We start from the raw sequence: 18,227 nt of genomic DNA, 5'->3' as shown, positions 1-18,227 counted from the left end.
TATCAGCCCCAGCCAACTTTGCCAGTATTTTGGGATAATGGGATGCTTTTGAATTACGGTGCTGAAGGAGATTCTTGAGAGTCCCATGGACTGCAAGAAGATCAAACCTATCCATTCTGAAGGAAATCAGCCCTGAGTGCTCACTGGAAGGACAGATCCTGAAGCTGAGGCTCCAATACTTTGGCCACCTCATGAGAAGAGAAGACTCCCCGGAAAAGACCCTGATGTTGGGAAAGATTGAGGGCACAAGGAGAAGGGGACGACAGAGGACGAGATGGTTGGACAGTGTTCTTGAAGCTACCAAAATGAGTTTGACCAAACTGCAGGAGGCAGTGGAAGACAGGAGTGCCTGGCGTGCTCTGGTCCATGGGGTCACGAAGAGTCGGACATGACTAAACAACTAAACAACAAAAACATTAGGAGGGTCGCAGCTTCCCCATCACTGTTCAAGGTGTCGATACCTGTAACAGCCTTGGGAACTGGTAGACAACCTAGCTACTTTTCATGTGACATGAAGATGTATGAATGGGGAATTAAATGCCACAGTTCAGGCATGCTGACAAATGAAGGTCATATATGTTTAGGGTTACTCCATGATATGCATCACAGTGAGACTGCAATCCTACAGACACTTACCTGGGACTAAGTTCCATTGTACTCAGTGGAACTTACATCTGAGTAGGCATGAGGACAATTACAGTGTAAATGAATTTGGCCTCGAACTGAAATCCCATTCGATATTCACCTCATTCACCAGCAATTAGAACACAAATACATTTGTAGACATGCAATCTATGTACTTCAAAATATTATTATCCCATTGTTGCTAATGAAGGTCCTAAGGCACACATTGATTAAATGTATACATTTCCGTGGGGGAATAATTAGATCAATGATATAAAATTCATTGTCCCATTATTTAATTGCAAGGGTGAATCATGAATACAACTTCTAAAATTTGGTTTAATGAAAAACACTTCATCCTGACCTAATCATATCAACCTTATGCTATCTAATTAAGGATGTAAAAAAATTAGAGTTGCAAAATATGACTTCCAGTTCCAGCTGCTAGCTGCCCATTTATTAATATATATTCTCTTAAAAATAAAAAAAAACCTTTTGATAAATACTTAATGATGGGAATGTGACAACATTTGCATGTTGGCAAATTACTTTAATAGAGTGATTCTTGACTACAGAAAGTGACCTTTTTTCCTATTTAATGGATGGCTAAAAATACTTTTGAAAATTATGGTATGGCTGTCTTTCTGCCAATGACAAATTGCTTGTCTGAACAATGTAAAAATTATGAAATAGAAAAGCCTTAAATTCTCATTATACTGTAAATGTATCCTCGACTGCTGCATTTATCAGTTTAATAAAAGGAAATTAAGCATATTTTAAAATATGCCGTTACAAGACAATTTTTTAAATCTAGAGAATAAAAATAAGAAGCAAGCAGATAAGGAAAAGAAATAATGCAGAGACACAGTAAAATCCCACTGAAATCAACAAGGCATGACGTGTAACCCTATACAGAAGTCCAATTGGATCAAATAGGACTGACTTCCAGGTAACTGTGCACAGGATTGCAGCCTGAACTACATAATTACTTGCTCATATTCCACTGATTAGTCCTTGCCTAACTCTATTTGAGGGACGCGGGTGGCGCTGTGGGTTAAACCACAGAGCCTAGGACTTGCTGATCAGAAGGTCGGCGGTTCGAATCCCCTCGACAGGGTGAGCTCCTGTTGCTTGGTCCCTGCTCCTGCCAACCTAGCAGTTCGAAAGCATGTAAAAGTACAAGTAGATAAATAGGTACCGCTCCGGTGGGAAGGTAAACGGTGTTTCCATGCGCTGCTCTGGTTCGCCAGAAGCGGCTTAGTCATGCTGGCCACATGACCCAGAAGCTGTACGCCGGCTCCCTCGGCCAGTAAAGCGAGATGAGCGCGGCAACCCCAGAGTCGGCCACGACTGGACCTAATGGTCAGGGGTCCCTTTACCTTTAACTCTATTTCAGATTTGGCAGTTATTCGCCTCACTCTCAGCCAAATCCCAATATTTAATATATAAATTAAGCTGGTCTTGTCCACACGACACCCACAGTCCCCTTACTGGTGTTTCGTTGGTTTAAAATCCACCAGCCTTGGTTCAGCACTCCAGAGCCCACTGTTTCTCATGGAAGGAAGCGACCTCTTTTGTTACCTGTAGACAGGTGCACCAATTCTAGGGGGCGAAGGTGTCATCAGCACCATCAATATTCCTTATCAGGGGGCCCAAGTTTGAGAGGGCAGAGGAGGCCAAACCAACAAGCCAAGTGAGGCATAGAATCAAAGGCAGGCTCCTCCTGAGGGCAAAAGAGGAAGGGCTGCGGCCATTGATAAGAACAGAAATCGGGCTCCGGCGGCACGGCGGCAGCAGGAGGCCCCATTAGCTAAAGTGGTGCTTCAGGTTAAGAACAGTTTCAGGTTAAGTACAGACCTCCGGAACAAGTTAAGTACTTAACCCAAGGTACCACTGTATCAGGGGAGGGTCTCAAGGTACAGAGAAGGGAAGGATCCAAAGAAGGAATGTGAACAAAAGGGAGAACACTGTGGATGCTGATAGAGCTTTGCTCGGTGCTTTCTACCTCAGTGCTTTCCAATGCTCCAGAAACACAGATTTCCACAGTGTCTGTTCAGGAACATCACACAATGGATTGCTTCCAAATAAGACCTAGTCATGCATTATTGAGCACAATAATCAAGCTGCCCTGGGAAGCTGTGAAGGATGGGATATAAATCAATAAAATAAATACAAGGAACAGAAAAGGTCAAGATCAGTGTCCATAGATTTGTAATGATGTAAATAGATTCGTCCTTCAGACTAGAGAAGGTTCCAGAGCTGTGCTCTGTTCTGGGGAAAGTTCATCTGAGATGGATTTTCTAACAGAATTTCTTTCACATTTCCATCTTGGTTGTGAGCCCTGGAAGTCATGATGCCTTCTTTGCAGGCATTTGGATTGTGATAAGGTAAGTTTGCCCATCACTAATATATACCACTCACAGAACTATCATTACATACAGAGCAGAAATAAGGTTTAATATGATTGGTTTAATAAGAGAAGATGGTTCTTATTGGGGATTTTGTTGCCCTTCAGATGACAGATGCTGAACTGTAGCTAATGCTAGTCCTACTCAGAGTAGATCCATTGAAATTAATGAACATCCATAGTTGGATGCAACCCAGTGGTTGTATTGTGATCTAAACTGAAGTTGGCTGACCGGGCTTGAATTTCCTGGCTTCATTTTGCTCCTCTCTTAAAAATATGGACATCCTTGAACTCTTATAATCTCCTAGATCTTTCCTAGAAAGCTCTTGTGGTGTGGTGAACTGAGTACATACTGAGTTTATTCTGAAAGAGGTTAAAGTCCTTTGTCAGGCAAATATGTGGGGAAAGCATTTCCTAAAGATAAAATTTCCCCTGAAGGTAGAAAGTTTGAAAACTACCACAATCTCCTGTTACATACCAGGTGCTAAATACTGACAAATGCTGATTTCTACAAATGTTGATGGTCAGATATTAAACATTTAAACCAGATATCAATGGACTTCAAATTCCAAATACTAAAATATTCACCGAATATTTGAGCATTGAGAGAGCATCCAGAGAATATTAAGCCCCCAAATTCACAAAGGAGAATTTCAGGCACTAATGACTTCACAAACGGCTAAGTGTACAGTATCTGCTTGTTCAATTGACACATTCACCTTTTTATTATGTTTTCCAGGGTCAAAACTCTCATTGAGAAAGAAACTGGAAAATAATTAGAACAGCACCAGATGTTTATAGCAGTGACAAGTGAGGCCATATATTTATACAAACTGCTGATCTTTCTCAGTTAAAGCTTTACAGACTTTGCATCCTTTTAGCTGCAGTGCTATTTTATTAGACAGAATCCCCACATTTACTAGTTTTTCACTCCTACTGCCTCCTTATTAACCAGCCAAATAATGGAAATGCCACTGTCCCACCTAACCCACCAACAAATTTCTGGGCTGGTCTACATGTTTGGGGGATTTCCTGAAAACTGAAACCTTTCGCAGGTTCACTTTAACATTGTGGCCCAGTGCATCTCCGATAAAAGTCCAACTGAGGTGAGTTAGACTTACTACCAGGTAAGTGTGTGTTGATCTATAGTAAGTGGACTATGAAGTGGCCTCCTTGAGCCAGTTTCCTCTCCCATGTCCTGATTCCTGATAAATGCCTTTAGGTGATTCTCCCTGACCAGATCTCAGAGTCAGTTCAGTGGTTAGCTTGTCCTCATCATGCCTTTTAATGCCGTTGGTCTTAATACTGGATATTTCACTGACTAATTTATAAACCCAGTTTCTGAACTTTCATAATATACTACTGTATTTACGAGAATCTAATATTCCTTTGAATCTAATGCGTACCTCAACTTTCAAAACCTTGAAACCAAAAAAGTATTTGCTAGCACCATCAAATGTGCATCCTAATTTTTGTGACGTAGTTTGGCCAAGAAAGATGTGCATTACATTCGAGTAAATACGGTATGTGGATCGGGTCAGCTCATACCAGAATTAACAAATGAATTCCTCAAACATACCTATATCATTCAAAGATGAATCAACTTTTAATGAAAAAAGAAGTTAAAGATACCCCTGAACTAACATGCTGCAAAGCTCTGATGGTATATTATTCTACTCACTTTTCGTTTTTCACCATTGATTCCTCTCCACTGTTCTGCCTTTTTCACAATGTAGCTCAACTCTTGGTTAGAGATTTCCAAGTCAAATGGAACAAATAAAGTTGCCTCATCACTCTGAATCCTTTTGAATATATCCATTAACCAGCCTTCATTGTGCATCCTGAAATGCAGAAAAAAGAACCCTTCATTACTGTAAAAGTTATACTGCCAAAATCTAGACAAATAAAAAAGAAAATAAGGAAGCAATATCACAATGAAGTATTATAGTTTAAACAGGTACGCTGAAGTAGGAACCACATCAAACAAAAGAAGAGAAATACCTAGCTCCAATATTATTATTTTTCTCATTCCTTTTATTTAAATTCAATTTTTAAAAAATGCATGACCAACAAAACCACTCATGAAGTTTATGATGGTGATGAGTCCTGTCTGTCTCTGGCAACGACTGGGATAATAACTCACAAAATCCCTCAGGGAGCCTTTTTAGTTGTGGCTCCCAGATTGGAGAATGCTCTCCCCAGTGGGTTCTGCCTGATGCCATCTTTAGCTAAAACCTATCATCTCTGTGAAATGATTCACGTCAAAATTATACAAATGCCAAATTTGAAAATTTTTGTTATTTTACTAGTTGTAAGGAGAGTCAATAAGTCATGCAGCAAACTGGATCCCCATTCCCTGATAACTGGAGTGGGGAAACCTGACTAAAGTTCCTAAGTCAGGCAGATATATGTATTTATTCATTCATTCAATCACTCACATCATTATGGTTGGAAGCAGAAATGTTGAACCCTTTTCATTAGGTTGAACCATATCTGCATATGTCTTTCATTCTCCTCCATTTGATCCTTGATATCCTAATTGATTTGCAACTAACCTTTGTCAAGGTTAACTAGACCTGTAGAGGAACTAAACTCTTAGAAGGATCTTGGCTTTGTTCTAATTATCTTATGGCACAATTTTGTATATAGATACTTGGATGTAATTTCCATTGAGTTCAATGGAACTTTCTCCTGAGGAACTACACATAGGATTGCAGCCTTAATTATCACCTTCATTCTAGCCTGTGGGAGGCAAATCTGGTAAATAATCAACAGAAGTAGTTTTGACGGATCAGTTCCACAGTTGGTTATTTGCCATCCAAAACAGGTAAAGTTTGCAAGTCCTGAGTTAATTTCATGTATAAAAAGCATTTCAGTGAGATTTGTGTTGAAGTGTAAATGGGCAAAAGATGCAAAGTTGATGCATACAAAAATGTCTATGTGCACATTAAGCCTAAATATCTTAATGTGCAACAAGATACTTCCGTAGCCACTCAGAAATGCATTTATCAATAGACATTTCCGTGCACAATAAAACAAAAGTGTTTCTTTTTAAAAATCCAGGTATAATTATATTGTGTGCTTTGTATCTTCCACGGAGCGAAATGCTTGGGAAAGCTTCTGTAATGTAACCAGTTTTGTCATGCATGCTTTGGTTTATTATTTTGTTATGAAGAATTTTAAAAGATGCATTGTCCCAATGAAGTACCTTTTCCCCTTTATTGTAAAACATTATGCAAAGATTGATCCAGAAGGGAAAGAATCTTTGATGATCCCACACCTGTTCCCCAGACAATGAAGATGTTCATAATATTCTCATAAAAATCTGCCTTACAAATGTTTTAATTTAAATTAATTTTCCTGAGTAATAAACGACAGCAGCTAAAACTTATGAAGCCATTCGAAACTATTAAGTCAATGATTAAGAAGGCATTAACATCTCAAAAACTAATTAACTAGACTACCAGTACATTGGACTTGTGTACAGCTTGCAGGAATGTAGAAGATTTGAATTCCCTTTGTAGGGTTTTAAATTGCGTATTTCCTCCCCCCGCCCCGCTTGATACAATGGCACTTCTGATAATATAAAGACAGAAATGATTTACTTGTGTGCAAACTATCCATCTCTAGCAATCTCATTTGCCAGTCTGAAAAAAAAACACATATATCCATATTGTTTAGCTAGAACACACATTTGTGTTGATATTAGCATTAGCTTCATTCCCCCCCCCCACCAGAGCTGATCTGTGCAAGGGTTCCACTCTTGATTTTCCCCATTCTACTTTCAATGAAGAGAAAGAGAGAGAAACATTCATGTAATGTTAAACCATGCACAGTTCCACACCCACCTTAAAAAAGGAAGTTCAGGTCAATGGGAACCCAATAGAGTGGATTAGCATTCTAAGGACAACTTAGGATGGTTATTTATGAGCAAAATCTAGGCACCAAATCACTTGCCGTAAGCTTTGGCAAACAGACCTTACTCATCAATTGCACTGATATTATGCCCATTGGTTTACAACTGGTTCACGGTTGATTCGCTATCTGGGCTCTGTTTGCATTTCATACATACAAATGGACAAAGGTTGTATCCAGTTGAGTCATACACAGAGAAGATCCCCTGAAATCAGTGGATGCAACTAGTCAGTTGATTTCAGTGAGTCTCCTGGGAATGTGACTTAGCCAGGTACAACCCAAATAGTATTCGTAACTAGTTCTGTGTCCAGCAGTCTATAAATCCAACCCGCCCCCTTGCACCGAGGTGGAGGAAAGGGGGATTGGGCAGAGCTAGTGCAGTTTCCTCTTCTGTCTACTAAATGTGCAGGCAGGTGGAAGTGCTGCTAGCATGATCATGAAATGTGGCATTCTGGAATTGGGTAGAGGTCTACTGGATATTGAGCTAGTCCCCGTACCCTTGCATGATGTCAGTGGGCCTCACTGCTATCCCAGTTCCAAGCTGGTTCAGCAATTATCCTGGCCCCCACCTTCTGCCCCAGCTGGCTGATGGCTGGGGTTTGGATAGTCCCCTAAATTAGCCCCCAAAAGTATTAGACTACAACATGTTTCACAGCCCTCCTGCATGCCATCAGTAGCCTGAAATGGGGCAGGAGGGAAAAGCACATTGTGGCTGTTATTCTTAATCACTCCAGGTAAACAGCTGTTTACAGGCCTGAATTTGATCTTAAAGCAAGTTTAAGAAGCTCTCTCTCTCTCTCTCAGTACATTTGCTACACCAAATCCGGCATCTTGTGGCATTTTGTTTGATGAAATCGTGGCAGGCCATTTGGGTACAGAGGGAAGAATCTTACATTTTGAAATAGTGAAAAAGGAAGAAGAGCTTACCTCATTAAATACAGGTACAGGGATGTAGACGAAATGAGAAACAGCATTGTGTAAAGCAGTAGGGTGATCAATATGCCCAGAATGCCAGATTCTTCGATTCTTAAAAAAAGCCAGTACATCTTGGCACAGTCAGCAATGGGTTTGCCTGGAGCATAGTGAAGACGCTGAGAAACACACACACACACACACACACACACAGAGAGAGAGAGAGAGAGAGAGAGAGAGAGCGCATAGTAAGAAGGTCAGTCAGTCAGTCAGTCAATGGTAATCGTGGTGTTATCATTTCTACTTCATTGTGCATGGTGGTTCACAGGGATAGTTAAAGTCTGACAGCAACACTAAAGTGACATGACACTGTAGTAGGTGGTTTCTCTCACCTGTTGCTGGAGGAGTTGTCCATATTTAGGACTGAGAAGCTGTGCAATTGCTATGAGCTTGACCACTCAATGTTTCAATGGTCTGACTTGAAAAGAAACTATATACTGTCTGATAACCAATACTATGGCCCAAAGGCCGAAACAACCCCATCTTGCCCCTGTGGGCCACTTTACAGAACACAAAAGAAGGGCCCTTTCAGTGATTTTCAGTGTGGTCAGGTGATTTAGCCTCGTTTTGCTGGCATGTGCCATTCCATTGTCCCTGAATACCCCCAGAATGACACACCGATGTGATGTAGCATCACTGCATGGCACTCAGGAGGGGAAATGTCAATAGCAGCCAAATGGAGGCCAGAGGAGTTACAGTGACTGCAGGAGTGGCTTGCAGGTGTGTCCAGGTGCACGGACAGGAGTACGTAGTTGGCTCTGGAAGTGCACCCTGAGCTTGCGCCTCCCCCTCCCTGTAAGCAGCAGCGACACCCTTGCTGGGAGGCTGTTACTGCAGCTCCACCCCACCTGGGGAGAGACACTCCTGGGAGAGTGTCACAAATCACACTACAAACATACAAAAAGGGGGGAGCAATTTCACCCTCTCTTTAACCACTGCAAATACAGTCATACCTCTTGTTACGTTTGCTTCAGGTTGAATCTTTTAAGGTTGCGTCCCACAGCGACCCAGAAGTAACAGAATGGGTTACTTCTGGGTTTTGCCACTCGCGCATGCACTGATGCTCAGAATGACGTCACGTGCATGCACAGACACAGCGAATCGTGACCCGCACACATGCAGACGTGGGTTGCGTTCTGCTCTTGATGTGAACAGGGCTCCGGAACGGATCCCGTTCGCATCCAGAGGTACCACTGTAATGATCTGATAACTTTTGCCCCAGTCCTCCTAAAAAGCCAGTACAGATTCTGTCAGGCTCAGCCTCTGAATCACTAGATTCTATCTTAGGTGTATTCCTGACCTGCCAAGTTTTGCCTTGGCCCTGTTTGAAGGGCCTGCATTTTCAAAACCAATCATTCTCTTTATTTTATTATTTCTGGGCCACCCTTGATTTTACATAACAGTCCCAGAATGCTTTCCAACATAATCTATAAAACAGAATATACATAATAAAGCCAAGCAATATTATATAATCACATTGGCGCCTAATTATTTATGGAGGAAACAGAACCTCAGATATTTGCAGTTTCTGCTTCATACTGTTTATTATCACATGTCATTGCTTTTCTTTGTTGTGTTTTTAAGTGCACTGTCAAGTGATCTGTACTTTCCCCTTTAATAATAATTTTTTAAAAATGAAAGTGAGTCAACATGGGTCCCTATTTTCCAGGGCTATCAATCTGTCAACTTTCATAAGCGCTAAGTCCACTTAGAATTTTTTTAAAAGATATTAGATCATTAAAATAACTCATGTCACATTACCACAACATAACATTTTAAAATGCTTGATCTAAAATAAATTGATTGGCAAGTAAATCTGAAATAGCAGCTGAAGGAATGCCAACGGCGGGAAGCAAAATTGCAAGTACAAATATGGAAAACACATGTAAGGGATTCGGTTTCATTCTGAAATGGGATATGCCCCTTTTGCGTGGCATTCAGTCAAATGCGTTCCTTGTGCGGGTAGTTTTGGTGGGAAATATTGGCAATTTTCAACGCAGAGCATGATGTTATTTTTCAGAACTTCTCTTATCCAAGTCAAATTAGAAGTGGTCACAGACATTCAATGCTCAGATCTGTTTCTGCCTGAACTTGCTGCAGAGGATGGCAATTTATCCTAATTCATCTCATCATTTTCTTTAACCAGAAGCAGGGGCTCTGATGTTCTGCTAAGTGTTTAATGCATGTTTGAGCAAACACAATATCTATAGGGTGAAACCTGGCCTGTTGACATCAACAGCAATTTGAAAAGATGTGGCCCAGTATTTCCCCAGTAATTTGGCAAAGAATGTTTTGGGGTTTTTTGATGGCGCTTATTATCAACATGTGTAGGTCTTAGCAGTTCAAGAATCTGCTAGCTAAACCTGGTTCCCAGGGTATAGGATGCTGCTGCTTTGTCCTGAGTGCCGGGTTTAAGATGTGCATTGCTAAGGCTCCACCACAGACTCAGGCAGTTAGTGGAGGAAGGCAACTGGCAAGCTGAGCTGAGAGTCCTGGGGAAAATCTGGCCCCCTCTCCCAAAAAAGTTAATAAAACATTTTTTTCTTTCTAATTCCTTCCCTATCCTGAAAGCACTATTCATACATTACCTGCATGCAGAATACACCCAGTTTCAAGCTGGAGCAGGGCTGTGCTCACATCCCACCCCTGACCCCAAACTACTGTGCTAGTTCTGCCCTTTGAGTAGCTGCTGGTACGTGCAAACTCCTTTGTGCCAGCAGATATTCAAAAATAGCCATGGTTAGATGTTCCAGTCATGTGGAGCATCTGTGCATGAGCAACTGTTTGCACAAAGGCTGGTGTCCCCAGACAGACAACCATGCTCAACAAGAGAATGGGTTTTTTCTGTGGTAGCCCTTTCCATGTGGAATACTCTCCCTAGAAAGGCCTGCTTTGGCATCTTCCAGGTGCCATTATGCAGATACATATTTTATCCTCCTGGACATTTGGACAGTGCTGATGGTCAGGCTTTTGGTATTCATTCTACATGGAAGGCATGGACATTCCATGCTGTTTTAGGTGACTTTTTATTATTTTATTGGCTTTTTAAATACTTCACACATCACTTTGTGAAGTGAGATGCAAATAAACCAACAACTTGCAGTCATTGGGGAGGAAATGCTGGTACCCATGGAGGCTGGTCCATTAAGGTGACTGGATCACGGCCCCACCAACCTCAGCCTGCGCTAAGCCAACCTCCATCTGCCTGCCTTCTTACTTGAAACCAGACTAGGGGGTGAGACTGCAAGTCAGCTCCCTCCTTCTTAGTCTCAGGGTTGCTCTTTTAAAACTGAGCAGGGAGGAGGATGGGGACCAAATTAGCTGCCTCCGCTTACCATTGGTCTCCTTGCCTCCCACCATACCGATCCCGCAAGGGCACCAGTGTCTAGGGCAACAATGGTTGTGCATGTGAAAAGAGAGGCCTTGATGCAGCTTGAAACTGTGAGTGCTTTGCACAAGAGTAATGTGTGAATTAGGGCTAAAACCAACCAAGCTTCGTCCATTCCACTGGCCAATTCTCTTCCTCCTGAAAGCATTGGAAAGGGCTACTTTTGCTTCAGTTCACATATTGCCTTGGGAGCACCTCCTTTTTGCATAGAAGAGGAGCAGATGCATCCACAGCCTCATGCAATTAGTGCCCACTTCTATGCTCCTTCTCCCTTAAAAGAGAGGGGAGAAATAGCACAACCGGGCCCTCCATACAAGCATCCAGTGGCATTGTGCATAGAACCTTACTTCCCCACTTGCAAAAAGGCAGTACCAATGTAATGCCTAAAAAAGTTGTAGACATGAGTGAGAGCAAAGGTTTGGCATCACAACTGTCAAAGTTTTTATTAAAAACCCCACATTTTTTCTACACATTTTATGCCATGCAGCTATTGCTTTGGGGGAGGGGGTCGGGAGACAGAAGTTATACTACATTATTTTCAGTTCACTTCTTTAAAAATATTCCTTAGCTTTCCTGTGATATTGCCGTCATCTCTAAAGTTGCTGCAATTGTCAGAGCATTTCACTTTAAAGTTTTTTAAAAAAATCTATGTTTTTGGTTCTAGTTTTATTTATTGGGAAGCAGTGGGAACAAGGGAGATCATATGTCTTACCATCAAAACTGTGATTAATAACATAAAATTTTCTAATTTTTTATTTTTTGGGGGGAAAGAAGACAACTTTTGTATGCTGTCGCCAGGGGTGGAATTTCATATCATTTGATGAGTCATTGAAGAAAACAAACTTTTACATCAAGGACTCATATCAAAGTTATTTTAAGTGACTTACCCCCAGGAAGGCATCCACTACAAACACTGCCAAAGGGTCTAGCATTGTCCACAGTCCCCAAGCAATGATCAGCTTTGACAAGTAAGAAGGGAATGAGCCAAACAACAGCTGACAGCCCCATCTCATCAGAACCATAAGAAGCATCACTGTGTTCAAGGTCAAAGGTCCCACCACAATCATGGCCAACTCTTCACTAGTGCGTACCAAAGAGTTCTGGTAGCACAAATCCACCGTATGAGGATAGAACTGGAATCTAGAAATAAAAGAGGGAGCAGAGGGTTCGAGAGACAAGTAGGTTATCTTACTTGATGGGTATACATCACTTACACAGTTATTTATGTTGTGCATTTTAATAAGAAAGCAGCTGAAAGATGTATCTCATTGTGCCTCTCCAGTGATGAAAGGTTGCTTTGATCCAGCAGAGTGGAAGGGGGATGTGATTTCTCCCTCTGCAGGCCTCTTATCTGCTTATGAGGGCTGGGGGAGCTTCAGAATGACATTGAAAGTGACACAGGAGAATGGGAATGTTACAGAAATCACATCTCTGTGTTTTCACTCCATGCATCCTCAGGAACAAAGAACCTTCTATAGGTGGAGGAACACCGATACAACTCTGGATTTGTTATCCAATCATAACTGAACAGAATTTGGGTGTGGGTTTTTTAACACACACATGTGCCTCTTAAGGCACACTCAGAAAAAATGTCCTGGAAATCAATGGGGCCATGTAGGTATCTAGTGCTCTTTCAGAAGGCACGTCTTTCACCCCTCTCTTAGCAGAGTGAGTAAATTTATCTCCCAAGCCTTGACATCAAGACATTCTGATCTATGGGAGCTGTGGTCCTATTGTTCTGTTTTGAGCAGTGGTACGTTGTGACCCTGCAAGGCAAGGTTTCAGTGGAAACCCTGGACAGCTCCATGGAAGTCTTAGACTGCAGAGTTGAAATACTGCTTCAGCAGCAGTCATCGTCAAACTGAACTTTAAGTAGGAGCTGTTACAGATAGGTAGCCGTGTTGGTCTGCCATAGTCAAAACAAAACAAATTCCTTCCAGTAGCACCTTAAAGACCAACTAAGTCAGTTCTTGGTATGAGCTTCTTCAGAAGTGTGCATGCACACGAAAGCTCATACCAAGAACTGACTTAGTTGGTCTTTAAGGTGCTACTGGAAGGAATTTGTTTTGTTTTAAGTAGGAGCTGCAGCTTTATCTCAGTAGCCAGATTCATCTTCCATGAAAGGAACTAAAGGGACCTAGCTACTTTAGCAGTCATTGATTCTGACATAGTGGGGGAGACTGCGGTTCCACTAGCACTTCTAAGCTGGAGTCAGAGGACTTCTTCAGGCTGGAGAGGTACTAGTACTTTTGCATGTACACCTAGGGCTGGACCAGAGGGCAATTCCCATTCCCATTCCAAATACCTGGTCTCATCCCCTGAATTAGGAGAGTCTGGCCCCAAGGTCATGACACTTACCAAAAGTCATGACCAAAGGGAGAAAAAATCCAGAACTGTGAAAGATATCAAAACATCAAGTATAGGATTTGCTGCCTGAATGTATGTTTCAGAACAGACCATAAGGGCTTGGTTTTAAGCTCTTTGCCTATTGGCTAGTCTTTCTTTCAGTAGCGTGGGAAGAAAACAGAGACTGAATGAGATGCCTATAAGATACTTCTGCTGTCAGCTTTCACAGATAGTCCCCACCACCATTCCAATCTTCACAATTAACCAAGTGAATGGGACGTAAGTAAGAGTGTGGCTGGTTGCCTATAGACACAAAGGTGATGCAAACGTTATTGCGCCTCTCTTTTTGTGACATTATGTAGCATGTTTTCCAAAACGTAACTTCATTTCCATACTTACTTCGTGACAGGAACTGAAATAGCGTGAAGTAAGACCCACTGGCTGAAATAATGAAGATACAGTCGGGCAAACCAGAGCAAAACTACTAGCAGCATAATAGACCACAGATCCCAGGAATACCAGTGTCCCCTTCCCAGTTCAGAAATGATGGCATATACACCAAAGTAGAGGTGCTTTGTGATGCTTGTGGACACTCTGGTTTCAACCGCAGGATGACAGCTGCAATGGCAGAGATAGGAAAGACAATGCAATGAACATAGTCAAACACAATGGACTCTTACCATAAATATGAATGTGCACATTGTTTGTCAATGCCTTATGTACTTTGTATCAGTGCTGGATTAAACCCTGTGGAGGTCCCTAGGCAGTCGAAATCTCGGGAGTGGGTGTAATTTTCTTTCAATATCAAATCAATATTATTTTGATCTGTTGTTGTGGAGCCGCTAAATGGCGTGGGGCCCATAGGCCAGTGCCAACTCTGCCTATTTGACAATCCAGCACTGCTTTGTATTTGAAGTAGTCTGCTCAACTGTATTTAGAGCACAGAACAGAACAAGGAGTTGCTAATTACAGAAAGAGAGGTGTCAAGGGTCTCACCTACACGGAAGGTAAACTCTGCATCTGAGACGCCATTTGCCTGTTCTTAGGTGACATCACCTTGCCAACAAAGGTCCATATAGTTAAAGCTATGGTTTTCCCAGTAGTGATGTATGAAAGTGAGAGTTGGACCATAAAGAAGGCTGATCACCGAAGAATTGATGCTTTTGAATTATGGTGCTGGAGGCGACTTTTGAGAGTCCCATGGACTGCAAGAAGATCAAACATCTCCATTCTTAAGGAAATCAGCCCTGAGTGCTCACTGGAAGGACAGATCCTGAAGCTGAGGCTCCAATACTCTGGCCACCTCATGAGAAGAGAAGACTCCCTGGAAAAAACCCCTGATGTTGGGAAAGATGGAGGGCACAAGGAGAAGGGGATGATAGAGGACGAGATGGTTGGACAGTGTTCTCGAAGCTACCAGCATGAGTTTGACCAAACTGCGGGAGGCAGTGGAAGACAGGAGTGCCTGGCGTGCTCTGGTCCATGGGGTTACGAAGAGTCAGACATGACTAAACAACTAAACAACAACAAGGTGATTGACAAAGGTGGCTGCCAAGGATGGCAGTGGGTGAGGAATAAGTGGGTACATAACCAAACAGTCTAAGCCTGAAAATGCATTGTGTGACACTTAGTTAGCAGTATGCAGAAGGACAGAAGGAAACCATCAAGAGGAGGAACAACTCGCATGGTGAGGCTATGCTGCTCACCTGACCTCCATCTGGCTGCAATGCTGCTGTAGACTGGGACAGAGCAGGGGAAGGAGAGGTGGCAGCAAGGTTGCATGGGGCAAGTGTGCTGACAGAGTCAATCCGGTGTTCCTGTTGGTGCATTTGCATCATGCTGACCTCACTGCCACCTTGCCCACATAGCTTGTTCTTTCGTGGTGTGCAGCAGCAATGCAGATAGAGGGAGGTCAGGAGAGCCATGCTGCTTGCTACTGAAGAGGGGAACAGAGGCCCCATCAATGCATACAGAGCTTCATGCCTCTAAAACTAATATTCAAAATTATAATTAATGGTAGTAATAAAATAAATGAATGAAGATTTCACAAATGCAAGCCAGTTATAAAAGGGCACTTATAAAAAGCAGTAGATAGAAGATTGTTCATCATAAAACGGGAGATAACATTGGGAAGATTTGGCTAGTCAGCTGTTGTTTGATCTTTTAAAGGTTTTATTACAAGAAAATTTGCCGTTGGTTAATAATTAAGCCACCACAGTTTTAAAACCCCGAAACAAATTAATTAATGCTGATAATGATGCAAAAGCACATACACACAAAAAAAACCTTTTGGAAGAGTTCAGGATCTCTTTAATTACATAGCTTATTTCTTCTCTGTATTAGCAATAAGGCCCATTTCAGAAGGGAATAATTGTGCCAGCGCTACAGTATAGATTTTTGTTCCACAATCAATGAGTTAAGTGTTTAATGGTTCTATGATGCTCATTGGCCCATTTTTATATATAAACCAGCGTGAGAGCTGCTCTGAAACTGGCTGTCATAGGAGAGAGAAAGCAGAAAGGAAGTTGCACTGTGCAATCATTTACTGCTCAATGTGGTGTGATCTGCCCTTTAGTTAATTACTCTGCTTCTTCAAAGCAAAGAAAAAAGGCAGGCGAACAGATGCAAGCTTGGCATTATGTCTGCAAGAAACTGGAAAATCTTTGCTGATTCAAAGCTGAAAAGACAGTCGCTTCTTTGACCTTTGGAAACTTCTAACTGTTGTGCATATCTCCATTGATTAAAATGACTAAGCAGCTCAGGCTGCCAAGCAGGATGTCAACACACTTGTAGCATTATTTTTATATTGGTGCTGTACTTTGAACATTCAAAAAGCCTAAAGGTCTTGCTATTGAAGCATGTGGGGAATGCTGCTGTTGCTGTTGTTGCTGTTTTTAAAAGTATCCTATGAAGACACGCAATAACCAGTGATCCCTATTTATTTAACCCAATTTCTTGGCATGCACAAATCTTTCCCCCTAAAAAGAAGAACAATGGTGTGCTCTGTCCCTTCTGACTTTGGTTCGCAACAGAGGGCTTCTCACGTATCACAGGGATGAATACTGCCAACGCAAGCTTGGAAAATGAGCACCACTCCCATCAAGTAGCCTAGCTATGGCTGACCTAAGATAGCATCATGAGTGCATGCTGGCTGGTCAGGAGAGGAACTGATCCTGCACCACCACTGGATGGGCCAGAGAACAACAGCTATTAGATGATAGAGGAAGGAGGTGGGGGAGTTAAAGGGAAGCACCAGATGCAGGGAGAGGGGACTTCTAAGTGCACATAGAAGTAGCCCAGACTCATCCTCTTGATAATAGGGTCACTGCTGTTTACTTGGATGAAGCAAGGTGGTAACAGGTATAGGTGCAGGTGGCCATTGTGGCTGGGGTGCCTTTGCATGTCTTAGGCTGCTGTGGGTACTTTGTCCATCCCTTGATATGTCATATCTGCCACAGCATGCCTTAGTTGCATGTAAAAGGTAAAGGTGAAGGACGCCTGGATGAGTAAGTCCAGTCAAAGGTGACTATGGGGTTGCTACGCTCATCTCACTTTCAGGCCGAGGGAGTTGGTGTTTGTCCGCAGACAGCTTTCTGGGTCATGTGGCCAGCATGACTAAACCATTTCTGGTGCAAGAAAACAATGTGATGAAAGCCAGAGCTCATGGAAACACCATTTACCTTCCTGCCGCAGTGGTACCTATTTATCTACTTGCACTTTGACGTGCTTTTGAACTGCTAGGTTGGCAGGAGCTGGGACAGAGCAACAGGCACTCACTCCGTTGCAGGGATTTGAACCACCAACCTTCCGATTGGCAAGCCCAAGAGGCTCAGTGGTTTAAAGCACAGCACCGCCTGCGTCCCTCTTTGCTGTAATGTATTGTGTATGGAGTTGTCTTTGAGAAGTGTTGGGAAACTTCATTTGATCAGAGCACTGTGGTTAGACTCCTGAACTGCTGCTGGGTATCAGGAATGCATGATTCCTTAGTTGCCCAAGGCAGATTGCTGATTATGACCTAGAGACTGCTATGACATGGTCTATGCCAAATTTCTTAAAAAGGTTTACACCTGTTGACTTGAAGAAGGATCTGAAGGATCTGACCCTAAAGATGCCCTGATAGAATGCAAATCAAGCTGAGCTGAAAAACAGAAGAGTCAAGTCACCAAATAATGCTTCAAGTGCAAATGGACTTTGGGGGGAAAACCATTGCCTGTTAAACTGATATCACAGAGCACAATATATACCGAATCCCAATGAGTTCCAGAGTGCATTTTCTCAATTTATGAGTATATATCTCCCCCCCACCCCGCCCTAAATGCTAGGCATGTAAACTCAGCATGGAATCTAAAACTCAAGCTGTGTTATTTCTAGCTCATATTTCATCAACTCTGTTAAAGATCCTGAAGGAGAAATTCTGCCCTCAGTTACACTTGGGCAACTCAATTATCTTAAAGTGGAATTATACAGGAACAACTGAGAACATGGTGGGGGAGGGATGCTTGCACCTGTGGACCTAAAATGGAGATTTTTTATTTATTTTTTGTAGCTGAAACATTTCCAAGGTGCAATGGCAGG

At 42.2% G+C, this 18,227-nt stretch overlaps 1 protein-coding gene across 1 annotated transcript in view; it reads right to left on the bottom strand.

Annotated features, from left to right (window-relative positions):
• The window catches only part of LOC309349226 (uncharacterized protein), a gene marked incomplete at its 5' end in the record, with an annotated part of 141,475 nt that overhangs the window by 28,898 nt on the left and 94,350 nt on the right, over positions 1–18,227 (bottom strand). Inside the window, 4 exons of the mRNA XM_081874974.1 lie at positions 4,713–4,872; positions 7,874–8,037; positions 12,194–12,446; positions 14,052–14,270. Coding sequence (XP_081731100.1) covers positions 4,713–4,872; positions 7,874–8,037; positions 12,194–12,446; positions 14,052–14,270 — 796 coding nt within the window. The remainder of the gene's footprint in view (positions 1–4,712; positions 4,873–7,873; positions 8,038–12,193; positions 12,447–14,051; positions 14,271–18,227) is intronic.

This window comes from Podarcis erhardii, assembly GCF_964252035.2.
Source record: "Podarcis erhardii genome assembly, chromosome: 8".
In the NCBI taxonomy this organism is placed as follows: Eukaryota; Metazoa; Chordata; class Lepidosauria; order Squamata; family Lacertidae; genus Podarcis; species Podarcis erhardii.
This window is presented reverse-complemented; position numbering and strand designations above follow the sequence as displayed.